General features: G+C 41.1%; 1 protein-coding gene and 2 non-coding genes across 8 annotated transcripts in view; 1 reads left to right on the top strand and 2 right to left on the bottom strand.

The window, feature by feature from the left end:
• The window catches only part of DNMBP (dynamin binding protein), a 120,524-nt gene that overhangs the window by 44,093 nt on the left and 59,757 nt on the right, over positions 1–16,674 (top strand). For 5 of the 6 annotated variants that reach the window (XM_086377188.1, XM_086377189.1, XM_086377190.1 and 2 more), the window contains one exon: positions 2,170–4,173. The exons of the other annotated variant lie outside the window; for it this stretch is intronic. In XM_086377188.1, coding sequence (XP_086233314.1) covers positions 2,170–4,173 — 2,004 coding nt within the window. The remainder of the gene's footprint in view (positions 1–2,169; positions 4,174–16,674) is intronic. 6 annotated transcript variants of the gene reach the window in all.
• On the bottom strand, positions 14,593–14,675 carry LOC147344166 (small Cajal body-specific RNA 18). Its single transcript, XR_015155912.1, has one exon.
• On the bottom strand, positions 14,743–14,885 carry LOC147344165 (small Cajal body-specific RNA 17). Its single transcript, XR_015155919.1, has one exon.

The following is a 16,674-nucleotide window of genomic DNA, read 5'->3' as shown; positions in this document are numbered from 1 at the left end:
ATCCTTTTGGTAGCTTGGGCTTCCCTGGTAGCTCAGCTGGTAAAGAATCTGCCCGCAATGCAGGGTTTGATACCTGGGTTGGGAAGATCCCATGGAGAAGGGAAAGGTTACCCACTCCAGTATTCTGGCCTGGAGAATTCCATGAACTGTATAGTCCATGGGATCACAAAGACTCAGACACGACTGAGTGACTTTCATGAACACTTTCTTTTGGTAGCTTAGTAACTAAACCTCTTTGGAGAACATTCAGAGCAAGCTTATTTTCTTTTAATATATTTCAGGTAGTAAGAATAGGATTATTATAGAAAAAGCCTTGGTTAATAGGAAGAAGCCTTCATGTCCCATGGTAAACATTTGAGCAGGGGAAGAATATGATAAAATTGGTATGTTTATAGTCTTAGTTTGGTAGATTGGAAGAGACAATGTCTGGGGAAAGTTTTAAAAGAAAGAGATGATGAGAGTCGGACTAGATGGTAGCAACGAGCAAGTGATGAATGGAATAAATGTTTTGAGAGAAATTACAGAACAAAAGGAAATTGACAGCATGGAGCTAGTTTTGGAGGGAAGATATATTTATTGGAAAATTGAAGAATCTTCACTAATAATGAGGACATTGAGTGCTTGCTGTGTGAAAGGCATTATATCAGGTTTTTGAAACAAAAAAGAGACGTGGTACCTGTCAGTATTGCATCTAATTCACTTCGTAAGAAGATAGACTTAATTTTTATAAAAAGAGCGTATAAATTGATACCCTAAATGATAATCCAGCATTCAAGTATGCTTGACTATAGAAGGCCTCATGATTTTGCCAGGTGCTTGGCTCTCCTGGTCTTATTTCACTTGGTCCAGTTGCATTCCTTAATCACCCCTACTCATGAAAGGGAGATTGACTTAAATGTTAAGAAAGTTAAAAAAAAATTAAAATCGATAATCTACAAAATGAGTAGTTCATAATTAGAAAATTAAAAGTTTGCTGCAAAACAATAGAGGAATTTGTTCACTGGGGTGAATCATAATAGGTTGAATTTTAGTTTCTTTTTTTTCAGAAACAAGCACTGTGCCCTGTCTTTTCTACTCCTCACCTTCTTCAGCAGCAAGACAGATGCTAACTGTTTAGTGTGTATTTTGTGATGATATTTTGAAACAACAATATTGAAATTACTGATTATTTTAAAAAACAAAGTCCTGATTACTTGAAACTCTTTTAAAATTTCATTATGATGTATTTTCAGGATAAGGATTGTTCAGGAGGGACTTTGAAGATTTCTTTCTTTGCTAATTTTTTATATTGAATATAACTTAGTGTGAAAAATTAGATCTATTCAAAGGTTTCTAGTGGAAATGAATATGTTCTCCATCACTTATAAATAAATCCAGTGGCACAAACTTGTTGATAGTAGCATTTCTCAACCTTTTTGATCCTAGGATTCATTTACATTCTTAGAATTTTTGAGAACCTGAAGAGTACTTGCTTCTGTGAGTCTATTAATATTTACGTTAGCTATTAAAGCTGAGAATTTTTTTAAATTATCAATTTATTTTTTTAATGTATATTAACATTAACATGAATAACATTTTATGAAAAATAACTAGTTTCCTAAACAAAAAAATTTAGTAAGAATAGTAACATTTGTTTACATTTTTTGCAGATGTCTTTAATATTTGGTTTAGTAGAAGAAATCTAGGGAATTTCCTGGTGGTCCCTGGTGGTAGGACTCTGTGCTTTCGCTGCTGAGGGTGCAAGTTCAATCCCTGGTCGAGGAGCTAAGATCCTGCAAGCCATGCAATGCACTCAACAGTGTTTTTAAAAATTTAATTTAAAAATAGGAGAAATCTAGATTATTTTATTTAAATCAGTATTCAGTTTGCCACATTACATTGTTTTGGATGAAGTGAAAAAAAAAAAAAAATAGTTTTGACCTCACAGACCCTCTGAAAGATTCTTAGGGATCCACCCCCAGGGTTTTGAGGACCACATTTTGGAAACCACAGGTTTATAGGAATGTTCACTCTATTGTCACTAAATTGTCAAAAAGTGTTTATGCCTAGACTTACATTCCCTTGAATTTGGTAGGTGTTTAAGATGATGAATTGCACTATTACTTATACCACTGTCTTCCAGGGGTGATAATGGAAGTCATTATCTCTGCTTCTCTTTTCTTTCTTTAGGTGACCTAGTGATTCTTGATGGCACTCTCACTGGTGGCTGGCTGCAGGGCCGAAACTGCTGGGGTGCCCGGGGCTTCTTCCCATCCTCGTGTGTTAGGGAGCTCTGCCTCTCCTCACAGAGTCGGCAGTGGCACTCACAGAGTGCTCTTCTCCAGATCCCCGAATATTCCATGGGACAAGCCCGGGCCCTGATGGGGCTTTCTGCCCAGCTGGATGAGGAGCTGGACTTCAGAGAAGGGGATGTGATTACCATTATTGGAATTCCTGAGCCAGGCTGGTTTGAAGGGGAACTAGACGGTCGAAGAGGCATTTTTCCAGAAGGTTTTGTAGAGCTTTTGGGGCCCCTAAGGACTGTGGATGAATCGGTCAATTCTGGAAATTGTGATGACTGCATTAGTAACGGTGAAGTAGATACCAGTACAGGAGAGGAGAAAGAGCCAGAAGAGGACAGTGAGCAGCCGGGCACCTATGGAATTGCCCTTTACAGATTCCAGGCCCTGGAGCCAATTGAGCTGGATTTTGAAGTAGGTGATAAAATCCGAATCCTGGGCACCCTGGAAGATGGCTGGCTTGAAGGGTCACTGAAAGGCAGGACAGGCATCTTTCCTTACCGGTTTGTAAAGTTATGTCCTCAAACAAGGGTAGAGGAAACCATGGATCTGTCACAGGAGAGCGACCTCACCAACATTCCTGACACACCTTTGGATTGTTCAGAGAACTCCTTAGAAGCAGAAGGAAAAAGACATGAATTTCATGAGTATAAAGCAGAGAAGTCCAACTGTGTTATTTCTGAAACACCCACTTCTACCCTGGAGCACCTGACTTCTGAGTGTGAAGAAAATAAACAGTCTCACTGGGACGCAGATCCCTCAGGAGGGCCCCCGGGAAGCCCAGGTGCGGGGCACGAGCAGCTTGTCAAATGCTCTTCCACGACAGATCCTTCAGAGGTCGTCAATGGTGTTGCGTCCCAACCTCCAGTACCTTTTCATCCTGATTTGCAGAGAAACCAGTATTATTCTATGAGAGGAGGAAGCCACCCAAGCCCAGACCAGTATTCTGACTCTATTCCTCTAGAAGCAAGGACTCGAGACTACTCCAGCCTACCTCCCAGAAGAACTTCATACTCCCAGCCGAAAACCCTGCAGAAGCCAGGGCCACCTCTTCACAGCGCCTCTTCCCTCAGTGCCTCCAGGGCAGTCAGACCCAGCCAGCTGAGCTCTCAGCTCCATGGCCTGGCAAGATGTGTGAAAAAGCACTGCACACCCAAAGAAAGTGCTTCCAGCTTTTGCTCCGCCCCAGACAGATCAGAGACGAAGCCTGGTCTGCAAGACAGGGCACCCGCCCTGGAAGCCATGACACGGTCACAAGGAGACGGCAGCACGGACCTGGATTCAAAGTTGACGCAGCAACTGATAGAGTTTGAGAAGAGCTTGTCAGGGCCCTTCCCAGAACCAGATAAAATCTTGCGCCACTTTTCAATCATGGACTTTAACTCCGAAAAGGATATTTTCCGAGGTTCCTCGAAGCTAATGACTCAGCAGGAGTTGCCCGAAAGGAGAAAAGCTCTAAGGCCCCCACCACCCCGTCCCTGTACTCCATCATCTACTCCTCCCCATGTGCCGGGAGACCAGAACCTGAGACTGGATCCACCCCTGGCAATGAGACCCTCTCGCCCAGCTCCCCTGCCTCCCTCGGCCCAGCAGAGAACAAATGCAGTACCCCCCAAGCTCTTAACCTGTAACCGTCCTGGCTGGGAGAGCCTAGAAAAGGAGGGCCCGGAGAATGTTGACAAGACTTTGGACCAGACTTCCCAGTGTCCCTTGGTCTTGGTGAGGATTCAGGAGACGGAACAGGACTTGGATATGTGCCGCAGGGCTCAGGAAGAGCTCAACTTACTGCTGGAGGAGAAGCAAGAGGAATCACTGAGGGCAGAGACCCTTCAAAATCTTGAGTTCTATGAGAATAACATTGAGAGTTTGAACATGGAACTCCAGCAACTTAGAGGTAAGTGATTAGAAGATAGTATATACTTATTTCTTGATACCCTCAAGTCCAAGTAACAGCCTACCCAAGTTTTTAGGGATATGTTACCATTTTTGATGGACAACTAAGGAATAATTTGCTTTTTATTTATTTATTTGGCTGTGCTGCATCTTCGTTGCTGTGTGGGCTTTTCTCTGGTTTTGGCGAGCATGGGCTGCTCTCTGGATGTGGTCCAGGGACTTCTCATTGTGGCAGTTCTTCTTGTCACAGAGTGCAGGCTCTAGAGCATACGGGCTTCAGTTGTGGCTCCTGGGCTCTCAGCACAGGCTTGGTAGTTGTGGCGCACGGACTTAGTTGTATTCACCAGAATACTGGTGTATTCTCCAGTTGTATTCACCAGACTGCCAGAAGAAATAGTTTATAAAGTAGGAAAAGAGTGAGACAACAGCAGCTGGTCTAGGGCACAAGGAGAGAGCATGACTGCATGCCCTTTGGCATACATGCTGGAAAGCTCTAAACCTATATCTCCTTGAGAAAGTCAGTAATAAAAAGCACTCTATGGATCTAGGAGTTGCAGGATCCTAATAAATAAAAGCTGGGTATTCCCTGGAAAAGGAAACGGCTACTCACTGCAGTATTCTTGCCTGGAGGACCCCAAGGATGGAGGAGTCTGGAGGGCTACAGTCCATGGGGTCTCAAGAGTCGGACACAACTGAGCAACTTCACTTTCCTTTAGATCTCTAAAAGTGAATGAAAAAAAAAATCCAAGAAGAAAGAGTATTATTGGAAGATCAGAAATTGAGTAATTTTCTGAAAGATGGAAAGCAAATGGATTACAGAAAGAAAGGAAACCTCTGTCTAAGATATGCTCAGGCAAGAATTGCTGTGCCAGTGGGCATAGTTCTGTGGGAACTCCAAAATCAGGGGTACAACTCTGGGAGGGTGTCCTGGAGCACTTGCAGGGTGATGAATTAGAGACCAGCCAGGTCACTGGACCCACAGGTCATTTGTGGCAGCGGCAACGTTTGCTCTCAAGGTAAAGCACGAGGGTGAGCCCTTAGACATGTCCTCAAGAGGGCGTTCATTTAATATGAGTATCGGAACTCTTGGGGGAATGCCAGGTAGCTTGATGACTTCCGAGGGCCTGAAAAGGAATCCGAAGGGAACACTGGCTCAGTGCTATATCCTCAAAGATACAGCAAGCTTCAGATTCTCCATCACCTTCTATACATACAGTTTTTGAGATACACTTGTAAACCATTCTTGCATTAGATGTACAGGTGGCAGAACAAAAGTCTCTCAAATTCCAGGTGGCAATAATTTCTCAATAATGATACTTTCTAGAATTAGTAGTGTTCCAGAGAAATGTTATATTCAACATTCCAGTAATGGACAGGTACTAACGGATGAAACTGTTCTTCTTTTTTTATTCCACCGACCTTTCTTTTTTTCAATGTATTTCTTTTCTTTTTGGCTGCACTGAATCTTCGTTGCTGTGCCAGGACTTTCTCTACTTGGGGCAAGCGGGGCTGCTCCTGCTTGTGGTGCACAGGCTTCTCATCGCAGTGACTTCTCGCGTTGTAGAGCACAGGCTCCAGGTGTGTGGGCTTCAGTAGTTGTGCTGCACAGGCTTAGTTCCTCCGTGCCACGTGGAGTCTTGCCCAACCAGGGATTGAACTCGTGTTCCCTACATTGGCAGGCAGATTTCTTAACCACTGGCCCACCAAGGAAGTCCTGTTCTACTGACCTTCTTTTTCAGAACTAATTTAATAATTCAGCTGGTGTTCCTTCTATTTTTTTTTTAATTCTAAAAGTTCTGTACAATGAAAGACCCACAGTAGGTGGTTATAGTCTTAATCACAAAGACTTTTCTTTATCTGACTCCACCATATACAGTATTGGCAGTGTTACTGTTGAACTGATTGATTTTTAGTAGGTGTATTATTTGTATCAATCGCTAATATGATGAAATTACTTATTTCTTGCAGTCACTGATAGTGCCTCTTAAGGTCGTCTTTTTCTGTCTTCATAAAAAAGTACATCCAGCAATATAAGCAGTCCCTTGGAAGAGGCAGAAATTAATCAGTTTGAACACCAGCCTTTAACCCTCCAGTACAGTCCCATACAATCTCTAATCTTGAACTTTAAGGCATAAAATTTAAAACTTTTAAGAAATTAGGTATTTTTGGCAGGATTTGGTCTTCGTTGTTGCATGTGGGCTTTCTCTAGTTGCGGCAAGTGGGGGCACTCTTCCTTGCAGTTCACAGCCTTCTCATTTCAGTGGCTTCTCTTGTTGCTGAGCATGGCTCTAGGGTGAGTGGGCTTCAGTAGCTGTGGCGCACAGGCTTAGTTGCTTTGCAGTGTATGGAATCCTCCCAGACAAGGGATTGAACCTACGTCCCCTGCATTAGCAGATGAATTCCTAACCACTGGACCACGAGGGAAATCCTTAAAGAACTTTTGATATAGTATTTGTCTAATCCTGATTAATATTTAGTTATTTGTATACCTCTCCATGAAAATTTTAAGCCTATTGAGAAGACAGCTCCTGTGTGATAGTGGGTGTGACGTTTCCCACACACCTGGTGTGTTCAACATAAGTAGTAGACTCAGTAAATACTTGATGAGTTGAATTGAGTTTAACTGAATGAAATTGAAGTTTCTGCTCTACCTTCCAGAGCTTTCGAAGATCTCCTACCTCCACTGTTTCTTTGAACTTGGACTGCTAGGGAGCTAGGGACTATTGGTGCTAAGATTCTGGTCTCCTTGTTAGATATAGTTAATAGTAGCAAAGTAGTCCAGTGGTGAGCCAAAATTAGGTTATTTAAAAAAAAAATTAGGTTCTTTGTAGCTATTGCTCCTTCTTTTTTTAATAAGAAAATGAATGGGCAGATGCCTAGCTATGCGTATGGTATGGTAGGTATTTAATAGGAGTTTGAGAAATTAGAAAAAATATATTTAAGAAACACTTCTAATTGCAAGACTTAAGTATAGGAAGAAGGAGTATGACTTTATTTATTTGAACTGTAGTCAGTTGGGGGCTCTGGTTTGTGCTTGGTGGTTTTAGAGCAGAATATACATGACTCTTGTTTACATTCAACTCCATTTTATGGGTATCAGTGTGAATCTAGTTAGACCAACAGGGAATACACTGAATGGATTCAGTTTAAGTATAGGATGGTGTATGGATTTCCATGAGAGCTCACACATAAATGTATATAGCCTTTATACTATTCTTCATATGGCTCCTTCTTAAGACTCTGGAATTATGAAGTCATGAGGACTCATTTACTAGAAGCTCTATTTTTTTTTCTCCCCAAATCTGATGTGTTACCTTTTATAGTTTTCTGTTCCTGCAGGTATCTTTCAACTCAGTTTTTATTTTCTTTACATATGGTAAGGATAGTTGTTTTATAGTCTGTGGGGGATGACAGAAGATGAGATGATTGGATGGCATCACCAACTCAATGGACATGAGTTTGAGTAAACTCCAGGAGTTGGTGATGGACAGGGAGGCCTGGCGTGCTGCAGTCCATGGGGTCACAGAGTTGGACATGACTGAGTGACTGAACTGAACTGATGATAATTTCAAGGTATTAAGTCTTACTGGGAGTGTTTTTAATGTCACATGGTTCTTATTCATGTGGTCTACACTCATCATGTGTCTTATTATCTTTTTCTGTGTGCTAGTCATAGTGTTTGGAAAATATCAAGATCTGAGATGAATTAAGACATGACTCCAGAGAGGACTTGCATTTATTTCTGTCAGTTGCTTGTGGTCAGCCAGTGTTTCCAAATTCCTGAAGGATAGTAATTGTGAGGTTCTGAAACAAGAAATTGGAATTCCTGGTAATCCTAAAGTTATAAATTATTCTGTATTTTCTTAAAGGCTCTTTATATTTTGTTAATAATAGTGATAACTATAAAAATTAATAGTGAACAGTTTTTCTGTTAGGATTATACTAAAAGTTTCAGAGATTTTATGTGTATATATATATGAAATAAATGCATGTGTTATTATGAACCAAAATATTAGATTATGTATCTTAATAACATGTAAAATTATTCTCTAGCTGATAATAAACTTTGAAATATTTTTTACTTTTTACATTAATTTTGGATTTGTAAAGAAGTTGCAAAAATAGTAGAGCTCCCCTATGCTTTCACTCAGCTTCCCCTAACCCTAATATCTTACATAATCATAAAATATTGATATTTATCAGAATTAGAAAATTAATATAATAGGTATCTGATAATATAAAATATTAAAAGAAGGGAATATTAACAAAATAAATGTTAAATAAAAAGTTTTAAAACTATAAAATGATACCACAGATATTTAATATTTAAAAGTGATTTTTAAAACAAAATTTTAAATACACAAGCATTAGTTACCCTATCTGATGGCTGATGGTATTGGTCTTTGTTTTGTGACTGATGTCTCAGACATAGAAAGTTTCTGTTGATGTTGGTTGAATTGTTGAGTGTATCCAAAAGTGTCTTCGGTGGGGCCACTAGGGCACATGTTGCTTTGCATAAGCTCGTACTCTGTTTTTTTTTTTTTTTGTACAGACAGGTTTTCTTTTTTATTTTCTAGCAACTATTTGTATTTATTTTTTTTTTAATTTGATAATGCTTTATTTTTTTTTTATTTTAAAAAGCAGGAGGAGTAATATTTTTAGAGGTCATAGTACTTCTATCATTATATTCAAACTGAAGATCATCGAAAAGGCAGAGGTCATGAGTCACCACAAGAATTTTCACATTTTAGAAAACATAAATGAACATTGAAGGAAGTAAAGCTCTATCTTCAAGCTTTCCAGTGCTTCCAGTTTGATGCTAAAATTATTGGCTTTGTGTTCAATGCAGCGACCTGGTAAAGCAATGAAGTTGTATTACAATTTGTAGTACCCTCACTTTTGTTTTCTTTCCTATTTGACTATCATTTGTAAGGAAATCAACAGTTGATTTGCAGTGTTTTAATTCCTGCTATACAGTAAAATGATTCAGTTATTCATATATACATTCTTTCTTTCTTCAGAGATGTGCACCATTTTTAAAGACTTTATTGGATTTGTTATAATATTGCTTCTATTTTATGTTTTGGGGATTTTTGGCCAAAAGGTGTGTGGGATCTTAGCTCTGCTACCAGGGATCGAATCCACACCCCCTGCGTTGGAAGGTAAAATCTTAACGACTGGGCTGCCAAGGAAATCCCTATTCTTTCTATTTATTAACAATTAAAATATTCTGTCTGCTTGCTATGATTTTGACTTCGCCATTGAAAGCAATGTTGTTTTGCTAATTCAAATTTTAGACAATAAGTTTGTGACAATATTCACATCTTAAAAAAAATTTTATTGAAATAGTGTACAACATATTAATTTCATTGGAAAGACCCTGATGCTGGGAAGGATTGAAGGCAAAAGAAGGGGGTGGCAGAGAATGAGATGGTTAGATAGCATCAGTTAGTCAGTTCAGTTGCTCAGTCATGTCCGACTCTTTGTGACCCCATGGACTGCAGCACACCAGGCTTCCCTGTCCATCAGCAACTCCCGAGCTTGCTCAAACTCATGTCCATTGAGTCAGTGATGCCATCCAACCATCTCATCCTCTGTTGTCCACTTTTCCTTCTGCCTTCAATCTTTCCCAGCATCAGGATCTTTTCCAATGATTCAGTTATTTGCATCTTTACAGCATCAGACTTTACTTCCATCACCAGTCACATCCACAACTGGATGCTGTTTTTGCTTTGGCTCTGTCTCTTCATTCTTTCTGGAGTTATTTCTCCACTGATCTCCAGTAGCATATCGGGCACCTACCAACCTGGGGAGTTCATCTTTCAGTGTCCTATCTTTTTGCCTTTTCATACTGTTCATGGGGTTCTCAAGGCAAAAATACTGAAGTGGTTTGTTATTCCCTTCTCCAGCGGACCGCATTGTGTCAGAACTCTCCACCATGACCCATCTGTCTTGGGTGGCCCTATACTCATGGCTCGTGGCTTGAGTTAGACAAGGCTGTGGTCCATGTGATCAGTTTGATTAGTTTTCTGTGATTGTGGTTTTATTATTTTTTTGCCTTTTCATACTGTTCATGGGGTTCTCAAGGCAAGAATACTAAAGTGGTTTGCCATTCCCTTCTTCAGTGAACCACGTTGTGCCAGAACTCTCCACCAAGACCCGTCTGTCTTGGGTGGCCCTACACTCATGGCTCATGGCTTGAGTTAGAAAGGCTGTGGTTCATGTCATCAGTTTGATTAGTTTTCTGTGATTGTGGTTTTCATTCTGTCTGCCTTCTGATGGCATCACTGACTCACTAGATGAGAATTTGAGCAAACTTCAGGAGATAGTGAAGGACAGAGGAGCCTGGCATGCTACAGTCCATGTGGTCACAAAGAGTTGGACACGACTTAGCCACTAAACAACAGCAGAAACATACTGCATAATAGTTCAGTACTAATATTTGCATCTCCTCTGCATTTCTTTTGTTAAAATACTTGAACTATAGTTAAAAATACTTAAATGAACTACAATCTGTAGCAAATACAAGCACTGGGAAAAACTTAGCAAACGTATTTGGCTAGTATTAAAATAATAGAGGGCTTCCTTGGTGGCCCCGTGGTAAAGAATCCACCTGCCAATGCAGGAGACGCAGGTTTGATCCCTGGGTCAGGAAGATCCCCTGGAGCAGGAAATGGCAACCCACTCCAGTATTCTTAGCTGGAAAATCCCATAGACAGAGGAGCCTGGCAGGCTACTGTCCACAAGGTTGCAGAAGAGTTGGGCATTGCTTAGCGACTAAACAACAACAAAATAATAGAATGTTTGCCTCTGAGCAAGATTTAACACGGCACAGAATCATGAGTCAGACTTGCCAATTTAAGGACTTAATTTTGCTTCTAAAATTTTACATTTCTTGGACCATCACTTACAAGGCTTATATAAAATATACTGTGCAAATAAGCTTATTAATATTTATTTTAATTGCAAGAGTGACTCATTGTTAGCACACAGGGCCATTGAAACACACAAGCTTTATAAATACATTCATAGCATAGCAACGGCTACAAACAATACTAACTGATAGATCCTGATCACTTTTCTTTGTACTCTTGTCCTGGTCAACCTTAATTTTCACTCTGTGTTCAGTATTTCTGCTTGTGGGCTTCCCTGGCAGCTCAGTGATAAAGAATCCACCTGCAGTATAGGAGATGTTTGATCCATGGGTCTGGAATATCCCTTGGAGAAGGAAATGCAACCCGCTCCACTATTCTTGCCTGGAAAATCCTGTGGACAGAGAAACCTGGAAGGCTACAGTCTTTGGGGTCGCAGAAGAGTCGAACGTGACATTTTCTGTGTTGCGAAAGCAACTTGACATTGGTTGTTGTTGTTCAGTCACTAAGTTGTGTCTGACTATTTGTGACCCCGTGGACTGTAGCATGCCAGACTTCCCTGTCCTTCACTGTCTCTTGGGAGTTTGTTCAAAGTCATGTCCATTGAGTCAGTGATGCTATTCAACCATCTCATCCTCTGTTATCCCCTTCTCCTCCTGCCCTCAATCTTTCCCATCATCAAGGTCTTTTTAGATGAGTCAGTACTTCCCATCAGGTGACCAAAGTATTGGAACCCTAGCTTCAGCATCAGTCCTTCCAGTGAATATTCAGGAGTGATTTCCTTTAGGATCAACTCATTTGATCTCCTTGCAGTCCAAAGGACTCTCAAGAGTCTTCTCCAGCAGCACAGTTCAAAAGCATCAGTTCTTCTGCCCTCAGCCTTCTTTATGGTTGAACTCTCACATCCGTACATGACTACTGGAAAAACCATAGCTATATGAACCTTTGTCACCAAAGTGATGTCTCTGCTTTTTAATATGCTGTCTAGTTTTGTCATAGCTTTTCTTCCAAGGAGCAAAGTGTTCTTTAATTTCATGGCTGCAGTCACTGTCTGCAGTGATTTTGGAGCCCAAGAAGATAAAGTCTCTCACTGTTTCCACTTTTTCCCCATCTATTTGCCATGAAGTGAGAGACCAGATACCATGATCTCAGTTTTGGGAATGTTGAGTGTTAGACCAGCTTTTTCACTGTCCTCTTTCACCTTCATCAAAAGGCTCTTTAGTTCCTCTTTGCTTTCTGCCATTGCTAAGTCACTTCAGTCATGTCCGACTCTGTGCGACCCCAGAGACGGCAGCCCACCAACCAGGCTCCACCGTCCCTGGGATTCTCCAGGCAAGAGCACTGGAGTGGGTTGCCATTTCCTTCTCCAATGCATAAAAGTGAAAAGGGAAAGTGAAGTCGCTCAGTCCTGTCCGACTCTTCGCGACCCCATGGACTGCAGCCTACCAGGCTCCTCCATCCATGGGATTTTCCAGGCAAGAGTACTGGAGTGGGGTGCCATTGCCTTCTCCTTTCTGCCATTAGGGTAGTATCATCTTCATATTTCTCTCAGCAATCTTGATTCCAACTTGTGATTCATTCAGGCAGGCATTTCACATGATGTACTCTGCATAGAAGTTACATAAGCAGGGTGACAATATATAGCCTTGATGTACTCCTTTCCCAATTTTGAACCAGTCTGTTTTTCCATGTCCAGTTCTAACTGTTGCTTCTTGACCTGCATACAGATTTCTCAGGAGGCAGGTAAAGTGGTCTGGTATTCCCATCTTTCAGAAGTTTCCACAGTTTGTTGTGATCTCACAGTCAAAAGCTTCAGCTTAGTGCAGCAGAAGTAGATGTTTTTCTGGAATTCTCTTGCTTTTTTTTTTTTTTTATGATCCAATGGATGTTGGCAATTTGATCTCTGGTTCCTCTGCCTTTTCTAAAAGCAACTTGAACATCTGAAAGTTCTTGGTTCACATACTAGTGAAGCCTAGCTTGAAGGGTTTTGAGCACTACCTTGCTAGCATGTGAAATCAGTTAAATTTTGCAGTAGTTTGAACATTCTTTGGCGTTGCCCTTCTTTGGGATTGGAATGAAAACTGACCTTTTCCAAACCTGTGACCAACTGCTAAGTTTTCCAAATTTGCTGACATATTGAGGGCAGGACTTTAACAGCATCATCATTTAGGATTTGGAATAGCTCAACTGGAATTCCATCACCTCCACTAGCTTTGTTCATAGTAATGCTTCCTATGGCCCACTTGACTTCACATTCCAGGATGTCTGGTTCTAGGTGAGTGACCACACCATTCTGGTTATCCAGGTCATTAAGACCTTTTTTGTACAATTCTTCTGTGTATTCTTGCCACCTCTTCTTAATCTCTTCTGCTTCTGTTAGGTCCTTGCCATGTCTGTCCTTTATTATGCCCATCTTTACATGAAATGTTCCCTTGGTATCTCCAGTTTTCTTGAGGACATCTCTAGTCTTTCCCATCTATTGTTTTCCTCTCTTTCTTTGCATTGTTCACTTAAGAAGGCTTTCTTATCTCTCCTTGCTATTGTCTGGAACTCTGCATTCAGTTGGATATATACAGGGTAGAACATTAGGAGGCATATTTGTGAGTATAGTGTATTGAGGAATGACATGTTATAGTGGACTTCAGGATGGTGTCAGTTCAGTCACTTATTCATTCAGCAAATGTTGGTGCCAGGCACTGTGTTAAGGACAAGGTACATAATAACAAACATAGATGTTGTCTGCTTTCCAGGAGGTTCTGGTCAAGTGAGTTGCTAATTAATAATTAAAGTCCACATCTAAAACACAGTACCAAGAGTTCCTTGGTGGTTTAGTGGTTAGGATTCTGGGCTTTCACTGCTGTTGCCCAGGTTCAATCCCTGGTCAAGGAACCGAGATCCACAAGCCATGTGTCATGGTCAGAAGAAAACCAAAATAGAACAACAGCAACAAAAAAGGGTACCTTCAAATCTGATAGTTTGGCTTCTGAAGCAGTAGAAATACTCAGGGTTAGTCCAAAATTTCAGATTTCCCTGTATATGTTTCTTTTAGAAACATTGATTAGGACTACATCCTGTAGCCTTGAGAGAATCTCATTTTAACATATCATAGTTCTTTTCTATCTCTAGGAGAGGTTCGCATGCTTGAATTTGTCAGGGCTGTACATTCATTTCTTTACTCAGCAAGTAGTATTTCTTGAGCACATACTATGAACCAGGCACTGGCTATACACTGATCAATGAAAAGGATATAGTAGTATCATTCATATTTGTGTATCTTTGAGACTCTAGTGAGCATACTGATATTAACCTGTGTTTATCACACTGTCTGTCTCTCTAGCTGCCTTTGAATCATGGCTGTAGTTACTTTTCATGTGGGCCATGACCCTGTTTATCTAAATCAGTGCAGTGGATGATAATTTGTAGAGTTAGCTTCTTCCATTTGGAATCTTGCTCCTAAACTTTTCCCTTTAAGGTAATGCTAAGAGAGGAAGGTTGAGCAGAGACTCTCGGGGTGATTTTTATTTTTTTTTTTTATTTTATTTTTTTTCCGGTCTCAGTCCGTTCTCAGAACACGCTCCATCACCTAGTTCCCAGAACTCAGATTGCGCAGTGGTCACGTCATCATCGACCAGGGCTTGCAGGGACCACCCTAACATCACCCAAATCTTAGCCTAACTGCCTCCCCCTAACCTCCCAGCCCCCGGGTCCCTGGCCCCATTTCTCCTGACACATTTTCATAATCCTCTCAGGCTCCGGGCCAGCGGCGCCGTCAGCCATGGGGCCCGATCATATAAGGAAAATACTGCGGCCTCATCCGGGGGCTGCATCGTGGACCCGGGGGCGACCCTGTCCCCTACGCCACTCGCTACACTCGGGGTGATTTTTAATTTGAATTTTAAATGACTGTTGGATAGGTAGTGCTTTGTTGTTGTTGAGTCACTCAGTCATATCTGACTCTCTGTGACCCCACGTCCTGCAGCACACTAGGCTTCCCTGTCCTTCACAGGTGGCGCTAGTGGTCAAGAATCTGCCTGCCAATGCAGGAGACAAAGGAGATGCGGATTGGATCCCTGGGTTGGGAAGATCCCCTAGAGGAGGAAATGGCAAACCACTCCAGTATTCTTGCCTGGAAAATTCCATGGGCAGAGGTTCTGATGGGCTGCAGTCCATGGGGTCGCAGAGAGTCGGACACGACTGAGCACGCACACATCTCACACATTAAGTCAGAATATGTTTTTCAGAAAAGTAATGTTTTCAGCAAGATACTGGGTGAGATTTAATATCCACTACAGAGAGTCATTAGGTTTAGAGAATGATCGATATGGAATAATAATCTCTGTACACTGACGTGATACGTAATAGTCCAGACAGATTTTTAAAAACTTAAAAGTATAGTTTTTCTACATATAGAAGCAATTTATTATTCTGAAGACTTCTTGGAATGCCTCAGTTGTAAGAATTCTTAAACTAGTAAAAGATAAATAGAGTTTTAAAGCTAAGGCATTTTGTAGTCTTTCAAGATATAAATGTTTTTGTAAAATAAATAATGATTTTTCTTTCTAATAATTAAAAATACAAACATAATTTAAAAAACAAACAAATAGTATCCTCAGCTTGTGTAACATCTAGTTTAGGGTGTTGGCTCAGTAAAAATTAGCTCAGTTACTTAAAATGGATTTTTTTCTTGGTATGAAACAGCAACCATAGTCAGAAGCCGTTTGGGGTCTGTGATTCAGGACAGAAGCTAGTTTTCCTCTTAGGATGGATGGTTTAATGTCTGTCAAGATATATAGCTGGAAATGGTTAATTTAGTTATAATTAGCCTGTGAATCCCTGTTTCTTGCAGTTTGTAGTGTAGGTTTGTGAACATTTCCTCACCCTCAGCTCCAGGAAGAGGGGTGGAAAAGCTGTAAAAGCTCCAGGGTTTTAGATTTCATCCAGGCTTTGCAGCACTTAGTGAAAGGACCCGCCTCCTGCCGCAGCCAAAAGCGTTCCTGCTGCCACTGGCTAGTTACCTGAGTGTGGGGACTCCTGTGTTTACTTTATCAGATGCATTCAGCAGCAAGACCCCAAAGAGGAAGAACTCTGCTAAGTCGCTTCAGTTGTGTCCGACTCTGTGCGACCCCATAGACGGCAGCCCACCAGGCTCCCCCGTCCCTGGGATTCTCCAGGCAAGAACACTGGAGTGGGTTGCCATTTCCTTCTCCAATGCATGAAAGTGAAAGTGAAGTCGCTCAGTCATGTCTGACTCTTAGCGACCCCATGGACTGCAGCCCACCAGGCTCCTCCGTCCATGGGATTTTCCAGGGAAGAGTACTGTAGTGGGGTGCCATTGCTTTCTCCAGGAAGGACTCTAGGACAGTAATTTATTCAATAAATATGGTTGAGCTTCCACTGTATTCCAGTCAGGGTTCTAGAGTTACAGCAGCAATCTCTGCCCCCTTGGGAAGACAATAAGTAAAAATATGTGTATTATTAGAAGGTAAAAGAATCTATAGAATCAGGGAAAATCTCAAGGAAAAGTGACTTTTTTACTCATTAAGTATTTCTTGAGCACATACTGTGATCCGGCACTGGATATACACTAATTAATAAAAAAAGATATAGTAGTATCATTCATATTTGTGTAT

The sequence above is a fragment of the Bos grunniens genome, chromosome 26, assembly GCF_055505025.1.
Source record: "Bos grunniens cultivar Pamir isolate PY7600 chromosome 26, Bosgru_T2T1.0, whole genome shotgun sequence".
Taxonomy (NCBI): Eukaryota; Metazoa; Chordata; class Mammalia; order Artiodactyla; family Bovidae; genus Bos; species Bos grunniens.
Note: the sequence above shows the minus strand (reverse complement) of the source record. Positions and strands in the feature narration are given on the sequence as shown.